Source organism: Hipposideros armiger, unplaced genomic scaffold (genome assembly GCF_001890085.2).
Source record: "Hipposideros armiger isolate ML-2016 unplaced genomic scaffold, ASM189008v1 scaffold_407, whole genome shotgun sequence".
Lineage (NCBI taxonomy): Eukaryota > Metazoa > Chordata > Mammalia > Chiroptera > Hipposideridae > Hipposideros > Hipposideros armiger.
This window is the reverse complement of record NW_017731757.1, coordinates 597,683-616,511: the sequence shown is the minus strand read 5'-3', so window position 1 is coordinate 616,511 and position 18,829 is coordinate 597,683. Positions and strand designations below refer to the sequence as shown.

At 37.3% G+C, this 18,829-nt stretch overlaps 1 protein-coding gene and 1 long non-coding RNA gene across 2 annotated transcripts in view; one reads left to right on the top strand and one right to left on the bottom strand.

The window, feature by feature from the left end:
- UGGT2 (UDP-glucose glycoprotein glucosyltransferase 2) overlaps window positions 1–3,209 on the bottom strand; it is a 163,700-nt gene extending 160,491 nt beyond the window's left edge. Inside the window, exon 1 of the mRNA XM_019663849.1 lies at window positions 2,985–3,209. Coding sequence (XP_019519394.1) covers window positions 2,985–3,136 — 152 coding nt within the window. The 5' untranslated portion in view covers window positions 3,137–3,209. The remainder of the gene's footprint in view (window positions 1–2,984) is intronic.
- A 3,005-nt stretch (window positions 3,210–6,214) lies between these two features.
- On the top strand, window positions 6,215–18,438 carry LOC109394069 (uncharacterized). The gene is made up of 3 exons (XR_002126376.1): window positions 6,215–6,261; window positions 9,614–9,720; window positions 18,409–18,438. It is a non-coding gene; the product is annotated as an uncharacterized LOC109394069 (long non-coding RNA).
- Window positions 18,439–18,829: the final 391 nt, after the last annotated feature.

The following is an 18,829-nucleotide window of genomic DNA, read 5'->3' as shown; positions in this document are numbered from 1 at the left end:
GAAAGCTTTTCCTCTAAGATCAGGACACAGACAAATATACCCACTCTTGCCACTTTTACTCAACATAGTATCGGAAGTCCTAGCCAGAGCCATTAGACATACATACATACATATATACATACATACATAAATGGCATCCAAATTAGATAGGAAGAAGTAAAACTGTTAGTATTCGCAGGTAATATGATATTACATATAGAAAATCCTAATGACGCCACCAAAAAACTGTTAAAACTAATAAACCAATTCAGTAAAGTTGCAGAATACAAAATCAATATACAAAAATCTGTGGTGTTTCTATACACTAATAACAAATCACCAGAAAGAGAAACTGAGAATAAAAAAACTCACAATTGCATTAAAAAGAATAAAGTACCTAGGAATAAATTTAACCAAGGAACTGAAAGACCTGTGCACTAAAAACTATAAGATATTGATGAAAAAACTGAAGACAACACAAATAAATGGAAAGATATTCCATGCTCATGGATTGGAAGAACTAATATGGCTAAAGTGTCTACATAACACAGTGCAACCTACAGATTCAATTCAATCTCTCAAAATTCCATGGCACTTTTCACAGGAATAGAACAAACAATTCTAAAATTTGTATGGAGTCACAAAAGACTTCAAATAGCCAAAGCAATCTTGGGAAAGAAGAAAAAAGCTAGAGGTATTATGCTTCCTAATTTTGAACTACTGGGTCGTCGGGAAAGTCATGACGTATTTTTCTATGTTTTTCAATGCAAAAATGCGTCATGACTTTCCCGATGACCCAATATAAAGAATACATACAATTCAACAGCTAAAAAAAAAAAAAATCCAATTGAAAAACAGGCAGAGGATCTGATATACATTTTTCCAAAGAAGACATACAGATGGCCTTAAGGTTCATGAAAAGGAGCTCAACATCACTAATCATCAGGGAAATGCAAATCAAAACCACAATGTTACACAGGCTATCATCAAAAAAGCAAATGTTGGGGGCTGGCCGAGCGGCTCAGTTGGTTAAGAGCTCACTCAAGAGTGAGAGCTCTGAGCAACAGGGTCGCCGGTTTGATTCCTGGCCCAAGCTGAGCTGCTAACAGATGGCAGAATGGCTCAGCTAAAAGAAAAAAAAAAAGAAAAAAAAGGCAAATGTTGGCAAGGATGTGGAGAAAAGGGAACCCTTGTACAAGGTGGGTATGAATGTAAATTAGCACAGTCACTATGGAAAAGAGTTATGGAGGTTCCTCAAAAAATTAAAAATAGAACTACCACGAGATTAGGCATTTCTACTTCTGGGTATTTAGCCAAAGGAAACAAAAAAAACCCCCCACTAACTCAGAAAGACATATGTACCCCTATGTTCAATGCAGCATTATTTACAATAGTCAACTGTCCACAGATGGATGAATTCGTTAAGAAATTGTGGCATAGGGTCCCCCGGGTGGCTCAGTTGGTTAGAGTGCATGCTCTTAACAACAAGGTTACTGGTTTGATTCCCACATGGGCCAGTGAGCTGTGCCCTCCGCAACTAAACTGAAGACAACGACTTGAGCTGAACTGCAGCTGAGCTGCCAGTGGGCGGCTGGAAGGCTCAGCTGGTTAGAGCACATGCTCTTAATAACACGGTTGCCAGTTTGATTCCTGCATGGGATGCTGGGCTGTGCCCCCCCCCGCCCCCCCAACTAGAATGAAAATGGCGACTGGACCTGGAGCTGAGCTGCACCTTCCACAACTAGACTGAGAACAACGTCGTGACTTGGAGCTGAAGGGTCCTGGAAAAAACACACTGTTCCCCAATAAAGTTTAAAAAAAAATAAATTGTGGCATATATATACAATGCAAAATTATTCAGCAATAAAAAAAGACGGAAATCCTGCTACTCGGGACAACATGGATGGTTCTACAACAATGGATGGTCCTTTAGGGCGTTATGCTGGACCTTTAGGGTATTACAGTAAGTGAAGTAAGTCAGAGAAAGACAAATACTGTATGATCTCACCTCTATGTGAAATCTAAAAAGAAAAAAATAGCAGAGAGATAGGGGGAGGGTGTTAATGAAATGGGTGAAAGTGGGTAAAGGTACAAACTTTCAGTTATAAATTAATTTATGGGGATGTAATGTACAGCCTGTTGACTATAGTTAATACTGCATTACATATTTCAAAGTTGCTAAGAGTAAATCTTAAAACGTTCTCATCACAAGAAAAACATTTTTTGTAACTATGTGTGGTGACAGTTGTTAACTAGGCTTACTGTGGTGATCACAATATAGGTATGCAAATATGTTGTACACCTGAAACTAATATAATGTTATAGGTCAATTATATCTCAATTAAGACGAACTTTTAAAATTCTTTTTTAGCATCTTATATAACGCAATGTAATGTGGGGTGCTGGAGTCTTCTTTTAGGGCTGCCTTGGTGAAATGACCAACGCAACTGGCATTAAAACTTCATGCTGGCTACAAAAAAAAAGAACTTTCAAATGCTGTTTACTGGCATACTAAGGGCAATTTTAATATCTACAAGTTTTGTTTCTGCAAAGTAAATGATGTCTTCTAAACTAATTCCAGTGGAGGAAATTCGGAAAGAATAACGTGGGAGGCTGTCTTGTCCACAGGAAGCCTAGGTGCTTCAAGTGCGGTTTCCTAAAGAGAAGTGCTCACATTAATTTAAATGCTTGCATTAAACGCCACACGCCACCACCCATTCTTCTTCCTTTTTTCTTTAATAAACACAAATAAAATCCAAATGAATTAAACAAAGGCCCCGAAGTTTTAAAAAAGCGCAGGCGAGGCAAAGTAGAACTGCGGGAGGAAAGGGAATTGCATGGGCGTGCTGCGCACGGGGTGGCAGGGAGTGGGTGATGCTCCGAGGGCCAAGCACGAGGGCACTTGGAGCAGCGGTGCAAGGACGGCATCGGAGGGGCCGTCAGGGTCCCAGCGCGCCCCAAGCCCCTCCGGGATGGGATCGGCAGAGGGTCCGGCTCGCACCCACCTGGCCTCCAGCAGCAGCGGGGTCCCGGGCCACTTCGCGGCCAAGTGGGCCGTCACTGCCTTGGACGCGGAGGCCGTCCGGCAGCAGGGCAGCGCGATCCAAAGCACCGTGGCGCCCAGAAGCACCCTCACTACATTGGCGGCCTTGGCCATAGCGCAGAGAGGGAAGCGCGAGCCGATGGGCCGGGTAGACCAAAGCCAGGAGCCGCCACGCTACAGCCGGCTCCTCCCGACGCGCCGCCGCCCACTTCCGGTGGGGGGAGCTCAAGTCCGTTACTCCGGCCCGGGCCGGCGCGTGCCGGGCGCATGCGCGTCCAGCTCCAGCTCGGTCCCGGGATCTCCGCAGGCTGACGCCCTCGGGATGTGAGCCACATAGGTGCGGGCGGTGCCGGAATGGAGTGCGACGTGGCTGATGCTCAGGCGGATCCGCGACCGGTTCTCAGACGGAGGCTGTGGGACACGGAGCGGGGAGGCAGGCTTCCCGAGACCGAACTAGGATTGCGGCCGACTGAGGCTGGCTGGAGGTGCCAAAGTCTGGAAGCGAAGGCAGGAACCTGTATTGGTTTTATACACATTTACACGGCGGAAAATAAGGCCTGTCAAAGTTCAAGCACCTACCTCACGGGGTCTCAAATTTTATTGCAAATTAGAGTCACCTGGTAGAGCTTTTAGAAATCTGGGTGCCCAAACTACACCACGCACCTTAAAGGGGGAATAGCTAGGGGTGAGATTTGGGCATCATTAGTATTTAATACTTCACACCCCCTCTCCCGTGATTTGAGGGTTGCAGTTATATCGGAAAACCAGTGACATCACCTGGAGGGCTTGTTGAAACAGGATGCTGGGCCTCATCCCAATGTTTGTTTCTGATTCAGTAGGTTTGGTGTGGTGTCGGAGAATTTGGATTTCACCGCTAACAAGTTCCTAGGTGATGCTGATACTGATGGCTGGGGTCCACGCTTCTAGCCTTTTGTACTCAAAAGTGGTCCACTACCAGCAGCAGCAGCTTCAGTGAGCTCATTACAATTGCAGAATCTCAGGCCCCACCCCGGACCGACAGAATCTGAATCCCCAGTTGAGCATGAACCCCTAGGTGATATTTGTGCGCATTAAAGTTTGAGAAGAGCGCGAAGAGCTGGTTTAGAGGATAACAGGTGAAATGCATAGGAAACCGATCGTTGCTTGTGTCACTATCAGCCAAAATCACACAGACTGTGATTAGGTCTGGATTTCAACCAAGGACTGGCTGACCTCAAAGCTCATGCGTTTACTACATCAGGTTCAAAGACAAAACCTTGCAACCAAGTTAACTGGTTTTCCACTAGGTATGATTCATCAAGCAAAATATTTAGTTTTATTTAACTGGGCAGAAGTGAAGCCTCAAGATTTTGGCTCCTATTCAGGAATGATTCTTTTCCTCTTCAGAAGAAAGTAACTTTATTATAAATATTAAAATATATGGTAAAAAGAAGCAGCAGCTGGGGAAAATAGTTTAGGGGATGCACTGATCCATTTTTTTTACCCCTCTCATCACTCCCTTGCCCTATAGGAAATCTGGATCTCTTCAAGTTGCCAAAACATTAGCACTTCACGTTTTCATTTTCTGTCATTTACTTAGAAATAATTCCTTAGAAGACCTTGCTCTGGAAATTCTAGTCAGGTCTCCCTTCTTAAGTTTAACCTTCATTTTCCGGCTTCCCCCACTTGGTATGATCAATCCCTCCTTTAAATTCTCATAAGGTCTTTATTTTTAACTGTCATATACACTTTTAATTCTCACTTTAGAATTTGAGTACAGTACTTATTTATTTCTCCTACTAGAGGTGGTATATTCCCAGAGGGCTCATGCCTTATTCATTGTTAGCATCCCTTGCAGAGCCTAGCACAGTACATGTTACTGGGGCTCAATAAATATTGAAGAGGCCTTGTTTTATGGATAAGTAGACAGAAAGCTAAGGCAGATGGGTAAGGAGCTTTATTTCTATCCATAGAGCATAACAGAAAAATGTATTATGAATTTTTCACAAGTATTTGCTTTAATTCCTCATTTCCACTTATTTTTGGATTGAATTTTTGACTGAAATTGTAGAATGAAGGAAATAAAATATTGACAGTGAATGTCTTAAATGTTAGCATTTATCTGATGGGTTGCAAATTATTTAAGAAATGATTTGCCTATAAGAAGTTACGAAACATGCACTATTACAGGATACTACTAAAATATATGTTCATACACATTCCAGGGTATTTGAGTTCAGAATAATGAGGAATGCTACATTTCTCTTTTAAAGAGAATGAAATTAATTTAATCCAGTTTCACTTATTTACATAATTATTATGCATTGTAGCTTACATAGTATTTACTAGAAATTGAGTGGGTTTGAAATATTCCTAAGACTGGTTCATCCCTGGGCTTGTAGCCTTATTGGTAGAACAAAAGAAAGAGAAGGACTGGATGATATTTAAGTGTTAAGGGAGGTTACTGAGAGGATGTGACTACTGGTTTACTCAAGAGCTGGTCCTGGGCAATCAGAGACTCCTTCCCCCATCTCCTGTCTTTGGAATGTGCATTCCATCCAGTTTTCCCACACTTGGAGCCACTTCAAGGAAGCAGCCTTGAGAGAGTAATGTTATTGAGACCGCCTGGACTGTACGTGTGACTGAATCCTGTTAAAGCTTCCAAACTTTTAGGATTCTGGCAGCAAGTGCAAAGATCTATTTGACAGCTGCCCAAGATAAGCCTTGCATATAAGTTCCCTTGCTCATTAAACCTGCCATGTACCAATCTGGAGTGGCCTGCCTCTGCCATTCGTCCCTCCTTGTCCTCTGTGGACAAGTCCAGTTTCAAATTTCACCAGGGGAACTGCTGAGGTTTTGAACCAACAATAAGGTCTTTTCTATATGTCATTTCTATGGACAGATAGACAAATTAAATCACCGATTTTGAGTAACTCAGCAAAAGTCACTCAAGTTAGTGGAGCAGCAAAGCATTCTAACATCCATTATCAATAACCCTTTAACACAGATTAGTTATGAAGTGAATGCAGTTCAGGGACACAATTGCACTTTAATATTTTTTAGCAAAATTTTATTCAAAGTTATTCATTTTGGGGTAATATGAATGAAAATTGATGATGATAGCAGTTTTCATTGTATGTGGAAAAAGTGATTAATGAGTGCCTTATAATAATATTGTGTTTAATAGAATAAATCATCCTGAATTTTTTTTTTAGGTACAGCATGGACTATATTTTTAGTGGTGCTCTCTGAGGATAAAGGTACTGCCAAATATAATAAAACTTTAATTTTCTCCACCTAAGTCTCACAGCTGAAATGGCTTTTTAAAAATATCACTCTGTACGTCTTCCTGGTTTCCCTTGCTGTTAATAAGAATCTATTCCTATTTTTAAATTTGAATATCCTAAATACACAAAAGTATCCTATTCTTCATTCCAGTTGAGAAAATATACAGATTTATATAATTTGCTATATTTCTCCTTCCTAAGCAAGATTATACTAAAATCATAACCAAATGAGTAATGGTTTAGTTTTGTTTACTTACACGTTGGTAAATTTGATTTATATAGGTTTTTGTATTTTATTTAAAAAAGATTACAAATGCATCACAAATGTCTAACTCCAGGTAAGTTTGATGAAACTTTTTTAGTGTAGTTTATTACAGTGACTTTCAAATAGTGAATTAAGTGTGTGAGATATATCATTTTAAATCAATCATTTGGTATGATATAAGAACTTGAAATTGCTATTTAGCAGCAACCTTCTATACTTACATCTGTGGTCAGTATTTTATAATGCATTCAAAAGTTGTGAAGTCACTATACTGTTTCTTCTGTTATTTGTTTTATTTCTTTAACAAAACCCAAAGATTAAGTCATGGTGGAAGACAAAGAAACATATGTTCTGCGTTTTACATCTTCTAGGAGAGATTAGTATAGTTATGTGCAAACTCATTAATTCATTCAAAATATATTGTATATTATCTATGGGAAGTTGACTGCATCACATACTGGGAAAAATACTGAGATGAATAAAATGGTTAATGTCTTCAAAGGGCTTATAGTGTAGTATGGACATAAAAACATATACCTATAAATTATTATAGAGAAAAGTTAATAAAATTCGATTGAAGTCCAGAAGAAGAAAACACACTTTTAAGAAATCTTATTGAACAAATAAACATGAATAAACAGCGTTAGTGAATTTTCTCATTAAAATTATTTCCTGAGGTTAAATCTAGCATTTTGTGAAGCTGCACAAATTCTTTCAGTCTCTAGGGAGGCATCGGAAAAGTACTGTCTTGATTCTCAACAATCAAAATAAGCGTTTGTAGAGCAGCTGCTTTACATGTGTGTCATGAAACATGGCCTCAAACCCTAGTGACTTTTTCATTTAGTTGGAAAGGTAGTACAGTACATAAAAAGTAAATTATAATGAGTTCTATGTGACGAGATCTAAAGGACTGGCATATTACAGTAAATATAACAGGAAGTAAAGGAGGAGGCAATCTCAAGAAAAGCCTAACAGAATAGGTGGTATAACTACGCTTTGAAGGAAGTATAAATGACTGAGATGAGAGCTCTGTCATTCTATCATTGATGCAACCATACACAAGTGGACGTGGATATGTTCCCAAAAAACTTTATTGATGGACACTGAATTTTCTGTTTTCATATATCATAAAATAGTATCATTCTTTTGCTTTTTCTAAATAAAAAAATATAAAAACCATTTTTAACTGGCAAGCTATACATACGAGGTGTGATCAAACAATATGGCGAATGTTTAAAGAAAAAAATGTTTTACAGTAAAAGACACATTGCTGTTAATCCCCCTCAAGATGCTCCCCCTCACTTAAACACATTTATTCTGTCATTCTTGCCACTTTCTGAAGCAATTCTGGAAGTCCTCTTTCATGAGTGTTTCTACTTCATCCTCCATCATGACAATGCTCTGTGTCACACATCACTTCTGGTACAGCAATTTCTGTCAAATAAAAACATTATGGTGTGTCCTCATCCACCTTATTCACCAGATCTAACACTGCAACTTCTGGTTCTTGCCCAAAGTCAAAATAATTCAGGATATCAAGGCAGCCAGGACAGCGCAACTAAAGACACTCACAAAAGAGGACTTCCAGAACTGCTTCAGAAAATGGCAAGAATGATGGCATAAGTGTGTTCAAAGCAAGGAGGAATATTTTGAAGGGGATTAATGGCAATGTGTCTTTTACTGTAATCATTTTTTTTATTTAAACATTCATCATATTGTTTGATCACATCTCGTATTTGGCCCATGGGCCACAGTATGCCAACCTCTACTCTAGAAAAAGTTTTGCAGGAAATCTATACAAGAAAGCTTATACAATTATTGTTTGTAATACCAAAAAACTGGACATAGCTCAAATATCCATTGAACTAGAATGACAAAATGTGGTTAATTTGTGCAATGGAAAACTGAACAACAGCGACAATAAATGAATCACAGCTATTAGATAAATATGAATGAATCTCAAGAACATGTCAGTGAAAAACCAAGACATGAAAGAATACATATAGTAATAGTCTATTACACAGGTTTCCAAAACAGATACTACTAATGATGTAACCTATAGGGATACATGCATGCTCTAATGAAAGGAAGGGAACAGTCACACAAAGTTTAGTACATTGATTATCTCTAGGTGAAAAAAAGAAGATGAGATCAAAGATGGGCCCACAGAGAGCTTCAAAGATTTTGGTAATAGTCTACTTTTTTCCCACCAGTTTTATTGATATATAATTGAAATACAGCACTGTGTGACTTAATGTCATGACATGATTACCACAACAAGTTAACACCCATCATCTCATATAGATACAAAAAAAAGGAAAAGAAAAAAGAAAACCCCCATTATTTTTTTCTTGTGATGGAACTTGATTTGCATTTTCCTAATTGGTCAAAGTATTTTTGAAACACAAGTTTTAGACTTAATTCCAGAGTGAATTTATGAGCTACTCATGTAAATAATTTTCATAATTGTGTAAGGACAAGACACTGTGTTTTTGTCCCTCTGTCAATGCTTCACTCAGGTTATCTCTCAGTGTGTCATTTAAGAGGGTGAGGTAGGTTGACAATATCAACAACCCCCAGAGTAGTTTAAACTAGTAAGAGATTGTATATTTTCTCTCATGGAATGAAGTAAGCAGTCTGGAGGTGCTGTGGATTTCAAAGGTGTCCAGTCTTTTGTGTCTTTTTTTTCTGCCATTTTTAACATATGGATTTTAGCCTTCTCATCATAGATTGGCTCCTATATCCTCAGGTATCATGTATATATTCCTGGCAAAAGGAAGAGAAAAGAGGAGAAAAGACAAAACCTGGGTGCCAATTAAATCTGCCATATTTAATAAACTTTCCCCAAAGTTCTAGCAAATGATTTCCTCTAACCTCTCATTAACTAGTTCTTGCCGTCTGGCCACCCCTTGCCTGGTGAGAGTCTGAGAAATGTAATTTTATAGCTGGGCACATTTTCCCCAACAAAATTGGGATTCTGTTACCAAGGAATTAGGGAGCAAAGTATTTTGTGTAGACAACTGGCTGTTTGCTATACCCATGTATCCTTTCTACTTTCAGTGTTTCACTTAGAAGAAATGAATTACCCTGAAAAGAGAAGAAATGAGACTTTAGAAACCAAAGGACAATTTGAAAGGCACCATCAGGAAATGGACTGTCTGCCGTAAGTAGGTATCTTCTAGCCTAATATAAGTACCTTAATATGTGTTTGAATGTGGCTGAAGAATCTCTTGAAGGTCAAGTGGCAGTAAGTTAAGAAGTGCCTTTATTTAGAAATACTATAATTCAAAAGTAACAAAATATCAAAATTTAGTGTTGATTGTTGTCTTGAATCTGTTATATTTGCAGCTGCAAGTGCTAAAAATCACTTAGTCTAAAATTAGTTGTATCAAGTATCATGAGCCAAGAAAATTTGCGTCATTTGTGTAATTTTGGTTTAAAAAAATCCTCCTGACCCAGCAACTGATCTTAATATAATCAAATAACAATTTGTTTCATTTCAAAAACCATAACTTGATCAGTCTTGCCTAGCTAAAGGAAGACCAGACTAACGAATTCTTCCCATTTACCTACTCATCTCCTTTGGAGTGCATATTTCAGCTCCAGAATTAGGAAAATGGGATTGTGGAAAAGAAAGAAACATGGAGGAAATGGGTTTTTTGTATATTTTGTTTCAGATGGAGATACTTAATGGGGACAGAGGGATGGAGAGAAAGGGAGAGAAGGTTTTACAATGTTAACAGACTGGGAAACCTTTTAATTTGCTCTCATTTTTGTCTCCATTCCACTTTGGGTCCAGTATCTTTTTTTGTTCATCCCTCTTTTTATTTCCCCTTTCATTGTTAATTTTACACCATTCATTTTTAATTGAGTGTGAATGCATTTCTAAACCTAAGCTAGATTTACCAGAATACTATTTGAAAGAGCTCTTTGCTCTCTTCAAAGGTCACTCGCTACTCCCAGTTGCAAATACCCTGGAAGCAAGAGGGACCTGGGGCACATCCTGAGAGGGTACATATTATGTTATTCTTCTTCACAAGGTCCCTGCTTTATCCATCCTTGGCTACTATACCTTTTTCTCTCTATTTAAGGCTTCTTTCTTCACATCTGTACCTTTAGCTCAGATGTCCTGCTTCCTCCCCCGAAACTGTTTAACCACCCACTAGCCTAGCCCTTTGGTTTCATGCTCTAGACCTTTTTTATTTTGAATCATTTGGCATCTAGAACACCTGGGGGCTGAACCTTCTAGGTGAGATAGGTGAGATGCGTATGAATGTACTTCTCAGAAACAGCTTAAAGGGGGCTGAGCAATAGGTAAGTATGGATCAGAGGGCACATTATGACTAGCTGGAGAACATTAGTCATGTCTGGAAAATTTCCTGACAGTTGGTTACTGGGGAGCTGGATTCAGGATTTAGGTATTTCAGTGCTTTATGTTAATATTTTAACATATATGATTATAATAGTGAAGATTAAACTGTCAGTGTGGGCACTCCATGGATACTCAAAAAACAACAGAGAAGATAAAAACTATAGCAATGGCATGAACTTAGGTGAACTTCTTACTGTGTTTGATTTTATTGTAATGCATCGCAAGAAGTTATATAAAGCTACATTAAATAAAATATGTATAAAAATGCTTTGTGCCTGCCTAGCACATTGCAGACACTAAAGATGCAAATATATAATTGCATTATTATATATTGATAATTGTAAGTGTTTTATATGTAATGCATTATATCATTTTATCATCAGTGTTTTATGCAATTATCTTTAAGTTTCTCATTGTTATAACTTTAGTGTTCACACAGCAGAGTTTTCTATTCATACATTTCCCAAACTGATGGGAACATTAGTGTGAATTTTTATGAAATCCTACTGAGAATTATAGGTCATATATTCACCTAGAATTTATGTTCTCAGTTCCTGTAATTGAAAGTGTCAGAATAATTTCTGCCATTGACCCAGAGGGTGTCTCTTTTCTTACTATAGTTTCTCTGCTGTTGTGTCTGCATTTATATTTAAGCATTTGGCTTTCATTTTTATCTCCAATTCAGCCAGGCTGGAAGAGTTGAATAGTAATACCAGCTGGCATAGAGTTGAGCCTGTATCAGCATATTGATGTTCCCGCATCAGCATATTGATGCTACTGACACCAAAATGTCTCTCTGTCTCACTAAACGGCCTCACATAGGCATTAAACAAGTGTGGTGACAAAAGAGAGCTGACAGGAATCGTCCCCTAGAGTGGATGAACTGCTGCTCATTGGAAGGGGGACTGTTTCACAGTGAGGCGGTGCATTATCACAATGACATGAAGCAAATCCATAGATCCCAACTATCCATAATAAATAAGAGTGAATATGTGACTTTCTACTCATCGTTGATGATTAGCTATTGGGACCAGAACACTTTTGATTCTGAATGTGATTAAAAACAAAACTCACTGTGGTGAAGAGGTTTATAAAAAAATTGGAGCTGTTGCCCAATCCGGATATGAAGATAACTGGCTAATCAATTATTGTTTTTATTTAATCAACTTTTTAATTGAAGAAAAACAAATATACACAAACATGCCCATACCCTACTTGTACAGTTCAATGAATTTTCATACATCTGTCACACTCATGCAACCTTCACCAGGATCACACTGGCAGTATTCCCCCTGCTTCCTAACAGTCATTCCCCACAGCTTTCTCTCCAAAGCTAACCATAAACCTGAACTCTTACACAAATTAGTTTTATTTGTTTTTGAACTGTAATTCTATGCTACTTTTGAGGGTCGCTTAAAATGAGGAGTGTATATCAGACTCATGTGATGGAAAGATTATTCTGCAGCAATATGTAGAATAAACTTGAGCCCAGAGACCAGGGGAAAGGTGATTGGAAGAGCTCAGGTAACAGAGGACGAGGAGTCAACAAGAGAGCAGAGTAGGGCTGGAAAGAAAGAAACGTACATGCATGTCCAGTTCATCCAGGGTATGAAGGATCTAGACTTTGACAACTGGATGGATGTGCTTCTGTTCACTGTGAGGATGGAGCAGGTTTTAGGGGAAAAGACACGAGTTCAGTGTTGGACATAATGAGTTTTGAGGTGCAATGTGGCAAGCAGGTAGGTAGGATTCAAGATGTTAGGAAGTCAGAATGCAAAATCTTTGTTGATTGAATGTGTTGGGCAACGACACATGAAAGAAATAGCCATGTGAGTGATGGTGCTCGGACTCTGGCTTGGGCGAGTTGGCGAATAGTGTTGACATTCATTGAACCAGGAGAATTGATGAGTTTGGGACATACTGAATATGAGGCACTTGTGAAGACTCCAAATAGAGATAGGTTATGGTTATGGTTAGCTATATGGATCTGGGTTGAAAACATGGGTCTATTTTGAAGAAGATTACAATAAAATAAGCTACTTAAAAACAACCTGGAACTTTTAGAGTGCTCCATAGACTACTATTAGCTATTACTTTCTGTTGACTCAGTTTTAAAAGAGCCTGATAGTGATATCCAACTAGTCCATGATTAATTGCTGGAAGAGAAACATCATTTGTGGTTTTGTGGAGGTAAAAGAAGACATCAGCATTTTGTCACTGATAACAATGGCATTGTGCCAGCCTTAAAAGCCATTGCAGCCAGTGTTCATCAGAAATTTTAACTGTGAGGCTGTTCACTTCTGTAAGACAAGAATGTTAACTTATTTTTAAAAATTGGTTACTATCAATTGCAGCACTAAAAAAAAATGCCTTTAGTTGGCTCAGTAATTGGTTGGAACTGAAGATTCTTTTATAGTCCAGAGTGAAAAGCTTTGTTATCAAGACAAGTTCTTTGCTATGTCACAGAAAAGTAAAAATAGAACACTGTCATAAGCTTCATTTTTTTATCCTGGAGATTCACCTGGGAGTCAGGAAAGCACCAATAAGAAAGTAGTGGAGTACTTGATTTTGAAGTTTGGACTACATAGATAAGATCTGAAAAATCTCTGTAAGGATATCACTGTATGTTTTAGACAAGTACCACATGTTTAAGATCCTCAAAGAGATTATTCTGCCTTTTGAAAGAGAGTTCCTTGATTCTGTAATAAGTATGGAACCAGAAAAGGTAGACGTATCCATCAACAGATAAGTAGATAAAGAAGATGTGGTGCACACACACACACACACACACACACACACACACACACACACACTGGAATATAATTCAGCCACAAGAGAGAAGGAAATCCTGCCATTTGTGACAACATGGATGGACCTTGAGGGCATTAAGCTAAGTGAAATAAGTTGGATGGAGAAAGACAAATACTGTATGGTATCACTTATGTGTTAAGTCTTAAAAAAATTTAAAACAAAAAGGAAAAAGAAAGTCAAACTCATAGAAACAGAGAGTATAAAAACAGTTGCCAAAGTCTGGGTTGGGGGGAAAAAGGGAGAGCCTGGTAAAGGATGCAAACTTTCAGCCATAAGATAAATACTCATATGTGTAGAGCTAATATAACACATAGCGACTATAGTTGATAACACTGTTATTATACGATTAAAATTTCTTGAAAGAGCAGAATGTAAATGTTGTCATTAAAAAAGAAAAAGATAAATATGTGAGGTGATGGATGTGTTAATTAAGTAGATGGGGAATCCTTTCACAATGTAAACATATAGAAAATTATTAAATATCTTAAAGTTTTTTATGCCTACTATACGTCAATAAAGCCAACATAAAAGAAAATGGAAAAAAAAAGGAAAAAGAAAAAAAGAAGGAGAACAAACTTAAAGAAGAACGATAAACTGGACAAGAGAAATAACTGATTAATTACACCAGTCATAATAAACATTTACCAGGTCCTATACTGAGTAGTGGGGATATCAAGTACAAATATGTCTCTTCTCTCAAGATCCTTATAGATTAGTGGAAAGACAAACCTATACATAATTATTATGCAAAAATGTTAATTATGGTAATGAAGTTATAAGCAGCACACAATAGAATATGGGGAAGAGGGCACTTAATACTCTCAGTAAAAAAATACTTCATAGATAAAATGATATGAAATAAGAGTTGAGAGATGAGTTGGAATACAAATAAGCAGGAAAGCTTGAAGAGGCTCCCACTAGCCACATTTATGATAATTTGAAATCAAAGATGTCAGTAATTGTAATAATTATAGTACATTAAATAAAAGAATATCCTCAGATCCATAGTGATACTCAAGAAAGAGAGAGGGGAGAAGGAATAGGAGTGAAGGTGGTAGGAGAAGGAAAGCTAATAAATGTAGAAGGAATGATAATACATTAGAAAATCATCATTTGAAATCCCCAACTCCTGAGTAGATGCTAAAACCATTGGGTGAAACAATTGTGGAGAATGTGATATTGGAACAGCGCCAAAGTATCACCCCAGCGTTTACCTATTATTACAAAGGGAACATTGTATCTTTACAACAGAGCAATCTGGGGATACTGCCTTAACTGAGTGACCAAATTTAGTATCTCATAGAGTGAGATAGGTGATGTCATGTGCCTTCAGATGAGGTAAAACCAGATACACACAACATCACTTAGGAAGTATTTTAGGCCAAAATGTTAAACCTCCAAACCTAACTTCCAGTTTACAGGAAATCCAGGGAAGAGGGGAACAAGTTAAGCAGCATTATGAGAAACAATCAAATTCAGGATGTAGGGGCATTCTATAATAAAACTGGCCTGAATTTTTGTGGCTTAATGTCTTATGGGGGAAATGCTGTCCTAGATTAGATTCAAGAGACATAACAAAATACAATGTGTGAGCCTTGATTGGATCCCAGTTTGAAAAAACAAATAGCTATTAAGGACATTTTGTGAAAAATTGGGAGAAAATTTGAACATAAGCTACATATTTAGTTACATTGTAGAATTGTTGATTTTCTTAGGTGGGATACTATTGTAGAACTATGGTTATATAGGAGAATGGACTTATTCTTAGGAGATCCATAAAGTTTAAAATGTCTGTGACACACTTTCAAATGATTCAACAAAAAAGGTGTATATATTTGGCAACATGTTAAAATTGTTGAAACTACATGGAAGATTTATAAGGATTTCATTGTACTATTATTTCAAGTGTTTTGCATTACTAAAATTTTTCAAAATAAAAAGTTAACAGTATTATAAGCTAGGAGAGAGCTTAAAATGATATTTGATCCTAACAAAATTACTTTTGTTACTCCAAATTTCTGTTTCATGATATTTATAAATGAACCATAACCCCTATCCATACCAGTTATTTCCAAAATTCTATTTGCACAATTTACTTTTCCTGCACAGGCATACTTAATGTTCCTTATATGATATTATGAGCACACTATAATATAATGACTATGTATGTGAGGTCTGGAGTAAGTTCTCTTGTGTCTGTTTCCAAATTCCACAAACAGGGGCATCATTCTTTTCACTGCCATGTCCCTAGGGCCTAAAATACCATCTGGCCCACAGAGCGTGCTCAAATAATACTTTAAAAAAATCTTTTCATTTTGAAAAATTTTCAGAATTACAAAAAGTTATGAAAACATTCTATTTAACCCTTTATCCTCAAATGGTAACATCTCACATAACCATAGTACAATTATCAAACCCAGGTAAATAACAATGAAAAATGTGCAGTCTGTATCAAATAATACTTTTTGAATGAATGAATATGTAGAATAGACAAAATAACAGTTGTTACCTCAAGCATATAACCCTCAGTAAGTGTTCACTAGCATTTATATTGAATAGCATCATTCTGATTATTTCTGCCCTTCTCAAGTTTCTATGTAGAAGGGTCATACGGACTCCAATCCGGTCGGAAGGAGAACTATGGGGCTTGAAGATGTATTTAAAGAGCAAGCATTATTTGTATTTAGCTTTGAATTTATTTGGCATTGTCATGCCTTCCCTGTCAAGTTGTCTAGGCTCTGGATCACTCTAGATTTAGCATAATAGGGAGTCACCTCCGTTATGCATTGCAAGGGTTCACTCAGTCAACATTTATTGAATTCCTACTAGAAGCCCTGAGTTATCCCATGGGGTTCAATGACAAATCATCAACCAACCAACCAACTAACTATACAAACAAACTAATACAAACCAAACAAAAAACAAATACAAAAACCCTTCTCTTCAAAGAGTTAAGTCCAATTGGGATGAAAGATAGACAGTGATTAAAAATAACTGATAAAGCAAATGTGCTCACAGAACCACTTCTATAAGACCCTCCTCACCAAAACAAGTGTCAGGGAGCCAGGAAAAGCTGCCGATACCAGTTAACAGAAATTGCAGAGAATTACCAGAATTCTGAGTAAGTTGTACTCACGTTTCCACCAAAACGAAGTGGCACTGCGTCAGAAGCTGGAGCTTCATGATCTGGGGAGGGATACTGCCTCAAAGATGAGATAGTCTTAAACAGTCCCTTTTGAGCTGGCCCAGGGCTTCCTGGGCCAAATCTATGGCTTGCTTCCTGATTTTACTGTCCCAGACTCTTGATAACTGGCTGCTCTCTGTGGCCTGACATCAGATCTTTTTGGACTTTAGACGAGTGTGAATGTTGGCCTGTATCACTATAACAAGGTAGTTTTAAGTCCCTCCAAGAGCTGCCTAATATTGTGTGTGCCCATTTCAGGCTCCACTGTGTGACAGTAGGATGCTCAACATGTCACCACAGAGCAATGTCTCTTATCGGACATTCTTAGAGTTTTTGTTCTTATTGTAGGAGACAGTTCTTTTCTTAACTTTCTGTAGATGGCTCTCTCATGCCATGTATAAATGGAGACTCAAGCAAAAACAAGACAAGCAAAACCCAGCAGTAATATTATTTTCTGTCTGCTGCTATTCAATGCACCACAGCAATTTCTGGGTACAGAATTTCCAGAGAATTTGAGAAAGACATATTGCCCAAGTTCTAGTATCATATTGAGCTTTCAACCAAATGAGGATTGAGGCTTATACCCCTATTAAAATCATCTACTTATGTATTTCAAATGCAGCAAAACAAAAACAAAAATATACTAGTAACTAAACCCAAAAAATTAGCAGACAATCAGGATGTTTGATTCATGCTTTGAGAAATACAATAAATCACCCTCTGATTATAACATTTCAAATTGGTAGATTACAAGTCCCTCATGAATTAAATTCTTTCTACTCAAAAACATTGAGTCTATATAACAACTTATCATTTTCATGATTTTAAACAGAGCGTTTAAGTTGCGGTGATTAAATCATTGAATCCATGCAACCTCTTATAGTGAGCATGCCTATGGTGAACATATAAAAATTACTTTTCAATAATGCAAATGAACATCTTATACTTTTTGCATTAATTTGAATATGTAAAATTTTCAACTGAGTTGATTTACATGAGGTCAAAATTATAAAACATCGAAGAAATGGCTTTTAAATCAATGCAAAATAAAAAAAGGCACACATGAATGAATATGTATAAAAAACTGCAGCCACAAGCTATTAAACATATAATTTAAATGATTTATTGCTTTTGGCTTTGAGTTTTTTCTATGTTATTGAATCGTTATGGGGATCCCTTGAGTTCAATTATAATTACACACATACACATTATCATGTTTCACATATATAGAGTACATATATAGTCTTTAAAGTTGAATTAATGTAATAATATATATGCAAATTTAAATGTGTAAAATTCAGGTAATTAAAAGTTATGATTCCCTAAGCAACATTAACATTCAGATAGTTATGAATCACTTCATTGTATGTTAAATTTATCACAATACATCTCTCTGGCAAGGTGGATTTATGGTGTATGCGTGAATTCTTTAAATTTCAAAACTTACATTTTTTTATTTTTTATTTTCTTTCTTTCTTTCTTTTTTAGCTGAGCCATCCTGCAACCTGTTGGCAGCTCAGCGGCAGCTCAGCTCGGGCCGGACTCGAAGCGCTGTTGCTCAGATTTCAAACCTTTGCGCAAGCTCTTAACCATCAAAACTTACATTCTTAAAGTGTTAGGCATACATTTCTAAGTTTTAATAATGTTATTCTATATTTAAAAGCTTTCCATGTGTCCTGGACAGCCGATGTATAGACTTGTCAAAGGCCTCAGTGGTGATTAGGATTGAGGGCTTGGCACAAAAAAACAGTAGGTAACTCATTAGAATAATCATATTTGCTCATTGATTTTCAATATAAGATTCAGAGAAAGTAGAACAGTTGGTAGACAGAACAAAATTTTTAAAAAGATAACAATAGAAAAGCTGAAGCATGTTAGTAGGGAATCCATAAAATCTTGTCCTCTGAGG